The sequence below is a fragment of the Coregonus clupeaformis genome, chromosome 6 (genome assembly GCF_020615455.1).
Source record: "Coregonus clupeaformis isolate EN_2021a chromosome 6, ASM2061545v1, whole genome shotgun sequence".
NCBI classification, from domain to species: domain Eukaryota; kingdom Metazoa; phylum Chordata; class Actinopteri; order Salmoniformes; family Salmonidae; genus Coregonus; species Coregonus clupeaformis.
The window spans coordinates 949914-964484 of NC_059197.1; the positions used below are offsets into that span (position 1 = coordinate 949914).

Genomic DNA, 14571 nt, shown 5'->3' on the forward strand with positions numbered 1-14571 from the left:
CGCAGATAGAATTATGGCCAGTTTCGTGGACTTCTTGTTTGTTTGGGTAGTACAATTAATCACGTGCAATAAACGCCACAAAATCCATCTTCTTCACGATCAGCATATCAGTTTACCTCAACTGCGGGGCATTCACTGCCATATCTTCAGCTCCACTCGCTCCTTCAACTATTTTGCATACCTCCTTGTAGGAGACCTGCTGTACAGCCCTGACCCTTGCCACTTCAAACTCCTTTACCCTAACCGGGCACTCCGGTAAATTGGGAATGTGATTTCCAGCACAATTGCAACACCATACGTCCTCAGATTCTTAAACATTCCTTCGGCACACACTTGATACGTGGCCATACCTTATGCAATTACGGCAAAACACAACTTGGACATGAAAGCGATCACTGCATATCTCACATATCCCAGCTTCACATGTGAAGGGAGATACTCTTCATCAAACATCAATAATACCGACAGGCTTCCTATTTTCTTCCATCCACTACACGGTTCAGACAGTGTGCTCCAACTACTCCTGATATGTTCCTTTGTAAACCACAAGGCCTTAACATCCAACACGACACCAGAGATTACACCTTTTAACGGTGCTCTGCTCCAAAAATCTAAACTCTCCACTTCATATGTCGATAGTTTGTCGATCCTTACTGCCTTTTCCTTCTGCTCTTTCGACACACAAGAAATCAAAACAAAACCACTTCTGGTCACTCTGACCGACTCCACCTTTCCTAATGCATCCTTTACCATCCTTGATACTTCAAACGGATCACCCCAAAAAAGCAACATTGTTAGTGAGTTCCATTTTCCTTTATCACTGTCTTCCATCAGATTCAAGTTCGTCCATCCACCTTCAATATTCCTCCACTCCAGAAACCGTCATCCTTCTCATCCTCTAGTTGTATCTAGCTAGAGTCTCCATTCCATGCTTGATCCATCTTCCTTCCGGTCCCCAAGGCTCGCGGGAAGTCTGCCTTCATCGAGTCCTTCCGTTTAAGTTGCTCACTACACACACTACATTTTATGACACGGAGAGAAAGACACACCCTTAACAGATAAAGCCAAGGCCACTCTCATAATAACCTTTGCCCAAGTTATAGTCAAATAATAGCCAAAGTTAGGCCCTATGTGTGATTCAGTTCAAGCAAATACATATTATAGTGAGTAATATTCATGATATGTGATAAACTGAACATTGCAACAACTCACTGAATAAGCTTTTGAAAGCAGAAGCATACATGTTTTCCTGTGTAGGCTAGGGTACTGTATTTTATTTAGGGCTCTAAATTAACTTTTTAAATTGGTAACACTGGTGCTCTCAACTTTAAAAAGCTAGGAGCACATAACAGTATTTATTATGAACTAAAATATAAACACAACATGCAACAATTTCAAAGATTTTACTGAGTTACAGTTCATATAAGGAATTCAGTCAATAGAAATACATTCATTAGGCCCTAATCAATGGATTTCACATGACGGCAGAGGCGCAGTCATGGGTGGGCCTGGGAGGGCATAGGCCTACCCACTTGGAAACCAGGCCCACCCACTGGGGAGCCAGGACCAGCCAATCAGAATACGTTTTTCCCCACAAAAGAGCTTTATTACAGACAGAAATACTCCTTAGCACCCCCTCAGATGATCCCGCAGGAGAAGAAGCCGGCTGTGGAGGTCCTGGCTGGCGTGGTTACACATGGTCTGCAGTTGTGAGGCCGGTTAGACGTACTGCCAAATTCTCTAAAACGACGTTGGAGGTGACTTATGGTAGGGAAATGAACATTAAATTATCTGGCAACAGCTCTGGAGGACATTTCTGCAGTTAGCATGCCAATTGCACGTTCTCTTGAGACGTCTGTGGCATTGTGTTGTGTGACAAAACTGCACATTTTAGAGTGGCCCATTACAAGGTGTACCTGTGTAGTGACCAAGCTGTTTAATCAGCTTCTTGACATGCCACACCTGTCAGGTGGACAGATTATCTTGGCAAAGGAGAAATGATCACTAACAGGGATATAAACACATTTTTTGTATAAAAAAAAAAAAAAAGCTTTTTGTGTGTATGGAAAATGTCCGGACCAACACTTTACATGTTGCGTTTATATTGTTGTTCAGTGTAGATGTCTTTGTCTGGTTACTTTTGTATTTTTGGGGGTGAACTAGCACACGTTTGTCTGCCTTTCCATCTGCGTCACTGTTGAGTTTGGCAAAGTGGATTTGTTGATCCTCAAGTTTGACTCCTCAGACATGCCGTAGTCCAGGAAGTAATGTTTCACAACAAACCGGCGTGCCGTACCGTGACTTTAACGGGTTGACTGACATCCAGTGGAGGGTTGTGTAAACGGAGCTAAACTCGTCCTGTCCACCAAAATGAGACTTCTAAAAGCAGGACTAACCTTAGGTCAAACACATTTAAGGAAACCGGGAACAGTAACATCAAAAAAGGTAAGAAAAAATACCCCAAGATGTTAGAATAGGACAGGTGAGAAGGGATGGAAATTGACACACTAGGTAGCTAACCACTGCCTGTCCTGTCTTGCGTTGTATAACGTTAGCTAATAATAGAGAAACGTATCTGAAAGCTGACTCTTTTTTTCATTTTATAGGTGATATGATGTTTTTATGGTATAATGATGTCATGTCATAGTATCGTGGGGAATAGGTTAGAGTTACTAGATAAGTGGTTAGGAGACAGAAAGTCTACATTCCATTATGTCAAAGGAGATTAGTGATGTTTAGGATAGCATGAGTGATGGGCAGGATAGTGACTTGGGGTAAAGAGTGATGAACATCAAAGACAGGGAGTGCCCATGAAGACTTACCAGATGTATGCCAGGAAGAGGGTAACAGAAGGTATATACAGTGGGGAAAAAAAGTATTTAGTCAGCCACCAATTGTGCAAGTTCTCCCACTTAAAAATATGAGAGAGGCCTGTAATTTTCATCATAGGTACACGTCAACTATGACAGACAAAATGAGAAAAAAAAATCCAGAAAATCACATTGTAGGATTTTTAATGAATTTATTTACAAATTATGGTGGAAAATAAGTATTTGGTCAATAACAAAAGTTTCTCAATACTTTGTTATATACCCTTTGTTGGCAATGACACAGGTCAAACGTTTTCTGTAAGTCTTCACAAGGTTTTCACACACTGTTGCTGGTATTTTGGCCCATTCCTCCATGCAGATCTCTTCTAGAGCAGTGATGTTTTGGGGCTGTCGCTGGGCAACACGGACTTACAACTCCCTCCAAAGATGTTCTATGGGGTTGAGATCTGGAGACTGGCTAGGCCACTCCAGGACCTTGAAATGCTTCTTACGAAGCCACTCCTTCGTTGCCCGGGCGGTGTGTTTGGGATCATTGTCATGCTGAAAGACCCAGCCACGTTTCATCTTCAACGCCCTTGCTGATGGAAGGAGGTTTTCACTCAAAATCTCACAATACATGGCCCCATTCATTCTTTCCTTTACACGGATCAGTCATCCTGGTCCCTTTGCAGAAAAACAGCCCCAAAGCATGATGTTTCCACCCCCATGCTTCACAGTAGGTATGGTGTTCTTTGGATGCAACTCAGCATTCTTTGTCCTCCAAACACGACGAGTTGAGTTTTTACCAAAAAGTTCTATTTTGTTTTCATCTGACATTCTCCCAATCCTCTTCTGGATCATCCAAATGCACTCTAGCAAACTTCAGACGGGCCTGGACATGTACTGGCTTAAGCAGGGGGACACGTCTGGCACTGCAGGATTTGAGTCCCTGGCGGCGTAGTGTGTTACTAATGGTAGGCTTTGTTACTTTGGTCCCAGCTCTCTGCAGGTCATTCACTAGGTCCCCCTGTGTGGTTCTGGGATTTTTGCTCACCGTTCTTGTGATCATTTTGACCCCACGGGGTGAGATCTTGCGTGGAGCCCCAGATCGAGGGAGATTATCAGTGGTCTTGTATGTCTTCCATTTCCTAATAATTGCTCCCACAGTTGATTTCTTCAAACCAAGCTGCTTACCTATTGCAGATTCAGTCTTCCCAGCCTGGTGCAGGTCTACAATTTTGTTTCTGGTGTCCTTTGACAGCTCTTTGGTCTTGGCCATAGTGGAGTTTGGAGTGTGACTGTTTGAGGTTGTGGACAGGTGTCTTTTATACTGATAACAAGTGCAAACAGGTGCCATTAATACAGGTAACGAGTGGAGGACAGAGGAGCCTCTTAAAGAAGTTGTTACAGGTCTGTGAGAGCCAGAAATCTTGCTTGTTTGTAGGTGACCAAATACTTATTTTCCACCATAATTTGCAAATAAATTCATTAAAAATCCTACAATGGGATTTTCTGGATTTTTGTTTCTCAATTTGTCTGTCATAGTTGATGTGTACCTATGATGAAAATTACAGGCCTCTCTCATCTTTTTAAGTGGGAGAACGTGCACAATTGGTGGCTGACTAAATACTTTTTTTCCCCACTGTAAGGTAGAGTGTCTTCTTTGTTCAAGTTAGTTCGTAACACCAAGGGGCAAAGCTCTGGTCATTGTTGTAACGAACCCGGTACCGATCATTAAACATTTGCATTAACTGTCTACAAAGTGTCTAAGTATAGGATTCTTTGATACCCGAGAAACTCATCATAACAATAGGTGTTGATGAACAGTTGTCGGTCGTGCTCCTCTGGTATCGTTCCCAATGAAAGGATCCGCAACATCGGAATCTCGGCACACATCGACTCGGAAGACCACACTCACGGAGCGCGTCCTCTTCTACACGGGCAGGATAGCAGAGATCCATGAGGTGAGTTAATCATGATCATAATCTGGCTCTGATTTATTGAAGTAGCTTGTTGGAGAAGTTTGTGTGTCTGCCTGCCTGCTTGCTTGCTTGCTTGCTTATCTGTCTGTTTTAGAGGGAGACAGACAGACAGATTAAAACTGTTTATTTTTACGTACTGTATACACACTGTGGTTCCTCTAACTCTAGGTAAAGGGAAAGGATGGAGTCGGGCCACCATGGACTCGATGGAGCTGGAGAGGCAGAGAGGCATCACCATCCAGTCAGCTACCACATACACCATCTATAAGGATTACAACATCAACATCATCGACACCCCAAGTATGGAGGTACCTACCTGGCAGAAAGATTTGCGTTAGTGGCAATACAGATCTTATGACCAGGTTCTTTTTTTGACGGATAAACCATAAGTCACAGTCACAGATTGATGCTAGTATACCCAACAGCTGTTGAACTTAGGATGTATTTTTGCTTTTAACTTTAACCGCAGTTTCCTCCTCTCTGACCTGTCCAGGCCATGTGGACTTCACCATCGAGGTGGAGCGAGCCCTGCGTGTTTTGGATGGGGCGATTCTGGTCCTATGTGCAGTTGGAGGGGTCCAGTGCCAAACCCTGACCGTGAACAGACAGATGAAACGCTACAATGTTCCCTTCCTCACCTTCATCAACAAGCTGGACCGCATGGGAGCCAACCCCAACCGCGCCCTGCAGGCCATGAGGTCAGCAGATATACAGATACTGTAGACCGATAGACTAGTCTGGTTTTCCATAAGCTCTGTGTTCTGACTGTGTTCTCTCTTTCAGGACCAAGTTGAACCACAACGCAGCCTTTGGGAACATCCCCATCGGTCTGGAGGGGAACATGAAGGGCATCATAGACCTCATAGAGGAGCGCAGCATGTACTTCGAGGGCCCATTCGGGTAAGAGAATGGAGAATGTGTGATCATTGCAGGGATTTAGTAATGTAAGTCATCTCTATCTCAGACCTGAAACATTTCCATAGCTGTAAACCTTCTCACTGAAAAAAAAAGAAGAAAAATAAGACTAATCCTCCTGTCCTCTGTGCTTCCTGCAGACAGAATATCCGGTTAGATGAGATCCCGGCAGAGTTCCGTGTGGAGGCTGCAGACAGGAGCTGGTGGAGTGTGTGGCTAATGCTGACGAGACCCTGGGAGAGATGTTCCTGGAGGAGAGGATCCCCAACGTGCCAGAACTCAAGGTTTGTATGTGTGACTGTTCATTATGTCTTGGGACATCGCAAAAAAAGTATGTAATTTGATCTTCCGCATCAGTCATATGTTCTGCAATGACCTGTGAACTCTGCCCCCTGGGCCCTGACTGCTCCCGTCTCTCCTCCCACAGGCAGCCATACGCAGGGCCACAGTGCAGCGCCTCTTCAGCCCCGTGCTGGTGGGGACTGCCCTGAAGAACAAGGGGGTCCAGCCTCTATTGAACGCAGTGCTGAATTATCTGCCCAACCCCACAGAGGTCAACAACTACGCCCTCTTCAACGATGAGTGAGTATGACCTCTTTGCCTAGGCAGAGACACCATTCAATATGACACGGCCGTCTTTGAATGAATTGATATGCCAAAATCAGGTCAGAGTATGGGCTCAGGGACAAACTTGAACAATGCATGCGTAACTTGACGTTTTGTGCCATTCATCAATTGATGTCAATGGAAGATCTCACCACTGTCCTTGTGTTGTTTCCTCTGTGTCAGGGAGTCCAGTGACAGCACTAAGATTCTGATGGATCCCACCAGAGATGCCTCGCAGCACTTAGTTGGCCTGGCCTTCAAACTGGAGGTGAGCACATCACAGCACACAAACACTGTGTAGCAAACCATCTTCTCTTCAACAAGTAATCTGGCACGTTTACTGTGTACACTTTATTTGTATGATAAACCGTACTGTAGACTTATTTTTCTCTCTCTCCTCTCTTCCCCTTACTCTGTTCTAGGCGGGTCAGTTTGGTCAGCTGACATGCGTGTGTACCAGGGCTGTCTGAAGAAGACAGAGTACATCATCAACACACGCACAAGCAAGAAGATCCGTGTGCAGAGACTAGTGCGTCTCCATGCCGACCAGATGGAGGTGAGAACCAGGAAGTGAATGTAAATGTAGTAAACTGATGGTTTCAGTGCTATGAAAAGCACAGCACTGTGATTGGTTAGAACGGTAATGTTCCATATTTGGTTTTTTGTTTGTTTCTACCACACAACCCTAGTGATAACATCTCATGATTACAAACAACTTTATCTATACATTTGTATAACTGAAACAATCTTAATTTGGTGTCATCATAAATTGCGTCCCTCCCTCCGATTGGTCAGGATGTGGAGGTGGTGTATGCAGGTGACATCTGTGCCCTGTTTGGAATCGACTGGGCCAGCGGAGACACCTTCACCTCCCGGACCAGCGCCAACCTCTCCATGGTACATCCCTATGGCAATTGTCCAGACTAGATAAACAACCAGTCAGCACTCGCTAACGTGTATTTAAAGATGCAATCTGTTGTGCACTGCCTTTGTGTGCATAATGTTATGACCTTGGGCATCATTCAACATGTGTTTCTCCCACAGGAGTCCATCCACATTCCAGAGGCTGTCATCTCCATGTCTATGAAGCCATCCAACAAGGTGGGCCCTCTCATATTCTATGTAGTATGAGGAGTCTAAATGACCATATAAGGCTTGATACTATTTCAGGAGAGTATATGAGCATGTATTATCAGTAATTAGCATCTCTATAATAAACTATCTTCCTCCTCACCCTCTTCATCCTCTCGCTCTTCCTGTGGATCAGAATGACACAGATAAGTTCTCTAAAGGCATCAACCGCTTCACCAGAGAAGACCCCACGTTCAGGGTCCACTTTGACACAGAAAGCAAGGAGACGATCATCTCTGGTATGGGAGAGCTGCACCTGGAGATCTACTCACAGGTACTAGTCTAGTGCTCTGCTCTCCGGAGATCTGAAGATCCTTCTGTCCACAGCGTTTTTGTGTTTTGGCTTCATCTTGTTTTTACAGTGTCCTAAGTTGTCTTGAAGGCTAATAGAATGCATTAGACTTCCAAACATCTAGAATCTTTAATGGCATTTCAATGCAGTAAATGAAGCTGACCTTACTTTCTCGCTGTCTTTCTGTAGAGGATGGAGAGGGAGTATAACTGCCCCTGTGTGATGGGAAAGCCCAAGGTAGCCTTCAGGGAGAGCGTGACCAGTGCGGTACCGTAAGTACCACTCCTAACACACACAAACGCCAACGATGACCAATTGAACCACTCTCAGAAGCATTACATTGTATACAGTGATGGCTTTATTTCACCTCTTCATGTCATCAATAGAGTATATTAACAAGAAAAGCTTTTACAAACATGTTATATTTTACTAAGAGTCTTACAAGCTGACACAGTAAAAGCAGTGCATTGGCATAGATGCAGTAAGGCCATTGACATGTGCCCTATCCTCTCCTCTGAAGCAGTAGTGGTGAAGGTAAACAGAATTACTAAGACAAGTGTGATGTGTAAAGCTCAGCTTTTCAAAGCAGGTAGAAAGTGTGGCTTTACTCTTCATTCAAGTACTAAGAAAGATGTGCTATACTCTTCTTTGCAGTACTTGAGTAAGGCTGTGGAGTATTTTGCCATGTGTGTATCTCAGTTGGTGGTGTTTGGAGGAGCCTCACAGTCGTGGCACTTTGGCTGCAGCTCAGTCTGCAGGACTTTAACTCCCTGTTCTGGGGACCAGGTGACTAACAGCTTCCAGTGGATGATCTCCTGCACACACAAGAATGTTCCATAATAATAATAAACATGACGTCCGAGTTCTGTTAAGACAGATGGCAGAATGTTTTAGTTACCTGGGAAATCATTTCATGCAGCAGGACATGGTAGTTGAACCTCAGCTGGTCCTTCTCAGTCTCCTGTTGAGGGACAGACAGAGAACCACGGACCAAGTGTGTGAGAAGGATGGACGGGAAGTGTGTGGGTGGGGAGTTAGGGGTCAATTTGGAATTGGGCAGATGTCTCCATGGTTACACTGAGGTTCTGGTCGAGTTACTGTCCGACTACATCGCAGACGCATGCCAGATCATACCACGCCTGGATAGGTATTTAACATATTAGCTAACCACATATGATATAGCAATCTGATGCCTGACAGCACAGTCGATGGCGTAGCACGCAACCATTGGTTGATGCAATGCAACGCCTGCGCATCTAGTCGGGCAAGAACTCAACCTCTCTCTTGGCTGCTCACCAGCTGTGTGAAGTTGGCCACCTGGGCCATGTTGTAAAGCGTGCTCTCATTAGACTCCCTCAGCATGATGAAACTGGAGGCCACACCCCCCAGGTGCCAGAAGGGCTTCATGCTGGGCTCCATGTGACCGTAGCTGTCTGTCAAAGAGACCACAAACACATCACGGTCAGAACAGAGATGGGGTCAGTTAGACCACAAATGGACCACAGTCTGAACAAAGAGATGGTCATTTCAGTGGTTGTCATGTTTGGACATTATGCCATGGCTGACTGAGTTGTGTGTATTTGTGGCTCTATACCTACTTGGTATATCTTTTCCTGACACCATGTTATTGCTGGCTCTGTGTTGCTGGTAGAAGGCCTCTTCCTGAGCCGTGGTGTTGCTTTGAAGCAGTCCCTCACAGGAAGCCTGGACCTGTGGAGCACTCTGCCCCTCTCCCCCTGGAAAGAGGAGCTCTGCAGAGCACTGCCCCGAAACCTTTTATAGGGAGAGGAAAGGGTGAGGGGTTGAGGAGAAAGTGGAGAATAGGAAAGGAATGGTGTCGCAGTATGTTAGGAGAAGAGGGGAAGACACAGGAGAGGAAAAATAAGAGAAGGAAAATAGAGGTTGTTGATCTAATGGTTACAGAACACACCTTGTATTTATTCAGACTGCTGTTATCTGTGCAATAGTGAGTCACTCAGAGAATGTGAATCGGATCTTACGTTACTGATCATCTCCTGCACGGTAAGCTCCAGTTGATACTTCCTCCCCATCTCAGCCACATCCTGACAGCCAAGGCGAGAGAGAGCAGAAGTGAACCACTTAAGACAAGTGTAAGCAAACAAAAATATGTTCCATAAAGCCGTTGCCCCCTCACAAGCCCCCACTGTATGCACTATTGATAATTGACTTTTTATCTGCACGGACCTCCCATATCCATCCCTTTCTTCAAGGATCCTTCTTTGCCTTATAATATTAACTGCCCCTGCCCCCCACACTCCCCAAAGTATGCTGATCCTCCCATCTCCACTCGTACCTCTGCGCTGCCGTTGTGTACTTTGCTGAGAAATATCCACCTGTAGGGCGAGCCATAGCGGGTGTTCAGGTAGTGTTGGACCACCGTGGCTGCCCGACGGCCAGGGTAGTGACTCAGGTTCAGCACGCCAGTCGTCATCACCACCTCGCTCACCTAATCCACACCGGAGAGAAGAGAGGGGAATGAGAGCGAACAGGAGGAATGAGAGAGAAAGGAGGGTGGTGAGGACAGGTAGGGAATGCCTGCTCAGATGGGTCTTTGAACTCTCTGTGTGTGCGGGGGCAGGGTGGCGGAAGTATTGTCCTGCCCTAGTTCTAGATAAGGAGAAGACCGAGTGGGAGAATATAGTGAGTAAGGGGAGGGTAGAAAGTGTCAGGGAGGAAAGTGTTCTTGCCTGTGCCTGGAAAGACCGAGACTCCCTGCCATTTAGAAGCTGTTGCTGTCAAGACACTCACAGACCGCTGGAAAAGCAGCCACATGCAGGGGTAGAAACAACTTCCTGCTTCTCCCGAGCCAGGAATTCAGTTAGGACCACCCCTTTTTAAAAGAGACAGGCCACACATTTCCCCTTTCCTCGCTCTACTGTAACATAAAAGCATGGCAAATGACCATACAGCTACTTTGTAAGTATTGATCGTTTGGGCAACTATGGCAGTTCTTTACTTAGCAATGCTTTAATGAAAATCCTCTGAATGAGTTACTGATGTTTGCTATGTGCTTGTCTCTGCAGGTTTAACTTCACCCATAAGAAGCAGTCTGGTGGTTCTGGGCAGTACGGTAAAGTGATAGGAGTTCTGGAACCTCTGGACCAAGAGAACTACACAAAAGTGGAGTTTGAAGACCAGACTGTCGGAACCAACATCCCCAAACAGTTTGTGCCGGCTGTTGAGAAGGTATGCATGTCTGGCTGTAGTCTGAAAATCAAATAGGCCCTTGAGTAAGTGTTATTATGATTTATTTTATTTTATCCTGTAGCTTATTCAGATAAGAGTTCTACTAGAATTTCTATCTCATACCCCAAGGGTGGGCAAACTTTTTGGCTCGAGGACCACATCGGGATTTCGAAATTCAACAGAGTGCTGCATATATTTTTATTCTAGTTTCAAAATCAATTTGTGGGCTACAAAAAGGGCACTCATTTGAAAATATATAGGTTCATTTTAATGTCTACATTTCTTTTACTCAAACCTCCCCTGGATTGAATGGGCCTGCGGACCGTAGTCCGCTGTCATACTCTTTCTCCATCTCCTCACTCATCCCCCTCTCCTGCAGGGATTCAGAGAGGCCTGTGAGAAAGGCCCTCTGACTGGTCACAAGATCTCAGGCATCAAGTTCCTATTGGAAGATGGAGCGCATCACATGGTGGACTCGAATGAGATCTCCTTCATCCGTGCAGGGGAGGGCGGTGGGTGTCAACCAACCAGAATACACCCCCGTTGTTCTCGCATATTTTTCCCTCTATACCTTTTCTGTGCTTCTCAGCTTTTTGACAAACCTACTGAATGTGTCCTCTCTCCTTCCATCCATGTCCCTCTTTTGGTAGCCATGGAGAAGGCCAACGTTGCCGTGCTGGAGCCAATCATGTTAGTAGAAATTGTGGCGCCCGATGAGTTCCAAGGGACAGTCATCGCCGGGGTCAACCGTCGCCATGGCGTCATCAGTGGGCAGGATGGGGCGGAGGGCTACTTTACGTTGTATGCTGATGTGAGTGCAGCTCTGTCCTACTCATACTTCCTATGCTTTTTTCTTTCTGCAAAGACAGGATAGGTTAAACGTCTGTCCAGTCACTATGTATTTGATGGTTAATCTCCATTTCCTCTCCCCAGATTCCACTGAATGACATGTTTGGCTACGCCACAGAGCTCCGGTCCTGTACAGAGGTAAGGCACTGGCTGCTCTAGTCGGATATCAAGCCATACATTTTCAATGATATTGAATTGAGTTTGTATTAGCTAATTTTTTTCAGTTAATTTCTTTGTACCAAAGTCATTTCTCAGTCTATGATCCTTTCTATATGTGTGTTGTGTCCAGGGGAAAGAAGAGTACACCATGGAGTACAGCAGATACCAGCCCTGTCTGCCTGGCACTCAGGAGGAGCTCATCAACAAATACCTGGAGTCAACAGGACAGCTGCCTGCCAAGAAGGGGAAGTGGAAGAACTGAGCGTGAACAACACACACGCACAATCACTGAATTGTAAACACATTGCAGTACTGCAATGGAATGCTCAACAAACACACACAAACATACAAAGTGCTCAACTGTAAACATACTGGGCTCTGCCTTACCAAGGTAGGTGTAATATATCGTATGTGCATTCAAAATGCTACAAATGGTCAGACAGATTCACCCTCGTTTCCACCCCCATACTCTCTTGTCCTAAAGTATCTATTTATTACTGACTTTATATCCATTCGGCCTCTGCTCTCCAGCAAACAGCCTTGTCCCTCAGCCTAGCAGTTTTTATGAAGACTTGAGGCAAACTCAAAGTTTTGACTTCAACTTGGGCATGTATATTAACTGGTTTTGTACTATGTACAGCATATGTTGATGTTGTAATGATGATGATTTAAAGAAGATGTATCTAATACAACCATTTCACCAGGGTGTCATTGTTTACTTAGCAGACGGTTATGTGGTGTTAGAATTTTGTTGCCTGAATTTGATCTAATCTGGATTCGACAGAAAAGCACAACTCGGTTGTGAAATACTATCTAATATGTATCACAGCAAGAAGCTAGACAAGGCTAAGTCAAAGTAGTATTTTCATGCAAAACAAACTGGAGACTCATTCTCCATGTTATGTAGGCCTATACTGAGTATATACTGATGTGCCTCCTCTGAGCAGAGAATTCTAGGGGTTTGTAGCTCACTCACCTCTATAGTTGGCTTTGTGTCCTCGCCCAGAGGAACACTGTTTGGGTGTTTATCAGACCCCACTGGTGGTCCTGACCCAGTTCTGACAGTCACGGTCAGGTTCCGATGGACCACGGTCAGAACAACCAGAAGGATAAGCAGCGTCCAGTCCATACTCCTCACTGATCTGAAAACAGAAAACTAATGCCAGAGAGGATTGTGGAGTCCTAAGGAATGCAAATGGAGTGTGAATAGGCATCCAGTTCAGGGTTATGTAAGAGGAAGGATATGGAGTGAGAGGAAACTGACACTGTCCAGACTCAGCTGCCTGTTCTGTTTTCTTGGTCTTTATCTAAACAAACTGCTCTTCTGCAATTCTGGGTCTCAAATGTAGGCCTACACACTTAACACTGAGTAGAGTTGTCCTCCAGAAAATATTTATTTAAAGGTGCAGTTCAGTAAGAAATGTGATATTCCTGTTTTTTTAACGCTACTTCCACACTATGAGGTTGCAATAACACTGAAGTTGTGAAAATGATAATGCCCTTTTAATGTAAGAGCTTTTTGAAGAAAACTCCTGGGGCCTCTTTTATCAATATTGAATTGAAACTATTCAAACGGAATTTAGAATGTTCGTAAGCATAAAAAAAGTGTGCTTTATCAAACAACCCTACCAGCGTCATAAGCACACCGCTAGGAGATAACCATTGATAAATACCAATTGTTCTCAGCCTCAGTGCTGGTTCACGACCTTGGCTGTTTGCATTTCGAAACGCCCCTAATTAACCAAATATGGTCAAAATCATCAGTTTAAAGCCTGTGGAAAGCCTCTGGAGAGGCTATGTGGGTGCCGTCTATTGCTCTGTTCGTATTTGGGAACCCATTGCTGGCAAAGAAGACTTCAACCTGTTGTGCGATGGTGTATGGAAATTGTATGCGTTACTGTTCGTTTTTCTGATGATTGCATCCAAAACTTTGGCTCATCGAGGGCTGTGTGATGTGGATCGGCAAGATCCCGTTGCCAAACACCCGAGGGTGGATAGCACTTGGATGTACACCGGGATGGCATGCGTTTGCCTTCTTCTTCTTCTTCTTCTTCTTCTTCAATGAGGTTTAACGGCGGTTGGCATCCAATTTGTTGCATTACCGCCACCTACTAGACTGGAGTTCATCTCCCTTATCTTTCCTTGACAAATAAAAAATAAAACAAAGCAAAGAAATACCCTACCATCTAACACTACACTCACAAATTCAAAACTATTACTAATAATTAACCTCACCCTTCTCCACTATTTAAATATACTCACTCCTACCTCATGCCCGCAACCTGAAATGATGGGACATCACCACTTAACACTCCCTGTAACTCTTCTGCTGTCAAGTCTCGCACACCCAAATATCTCTCTGCAGCTGCCACCACTACCTCAATTTTCTTTGATGTGCGTTCCATCCCTGCAGTACAATTAATAACCATTGCTATAAACGCTAAAAATTCTTACTGAAACATAACTTTCGGGTTTATCCCTCTGTACTGGTACATCTCTACTACTCACACCATTTCCCTCAGGATCCCTCCCCCTTGACCCATCTTCCTCTACTTTCTTCACTGCCTCCGCATATGACAACTTCTCTACTCTTACCCTAGATACCTCAACCTGCTTCTCT

The 14571-nt window shown here is 44.8% G+C and overlaps 1 protein-coding gene and 1 pseudogene across 2 annotated transcripts; one reads left to right on the forward strand and one right to left on the reverse strand.

Annotated features, from left to right (window-relative positions):
- The first annotated feature begins 2297 nt into the window (after positions 1–2297).
- LOC121567365 lies at positions 2298–12648 on the forward strand (annotated as a pseudogene).
- LOC121567364 (latexin) lies at positions 8077–13237 on the reverse strand. 2 transcript variants are annotated; one of them, XM_041877365.2, is made up of 7 exons: positions 12928–13237; positions 10051–10203; positions 9737–9799; positions 9335–9509; positions 9033–9169; positions 8635–8697; positions 8077–8551 (listed from the first exon to the last, which is right to left on the reverse strand). In XM_041877365.2, the coding sequence occupies exons 1-7, from the start codon at positions 13078–13080 to the stop codon at positions 8432–8434; spliced, it is 864 nt and encodes a 287-aa protein (XP_041733299.1). In that variant the 5' UTR covers positions 13081–13237; the 3' UTR covers positions 8077–8431. The 2 variants fall into 2 exon arrangements, with proteins under 2 accessions (XP_041733299.1, XP_041733300.1); XM_041877366.1 differs by lacking the exon at positions 12928–13237 and adding an exon at positions 10445–10547.
- Between the last annotated feature and the right edge of the window lie 1334 nt (positions 13238–14571).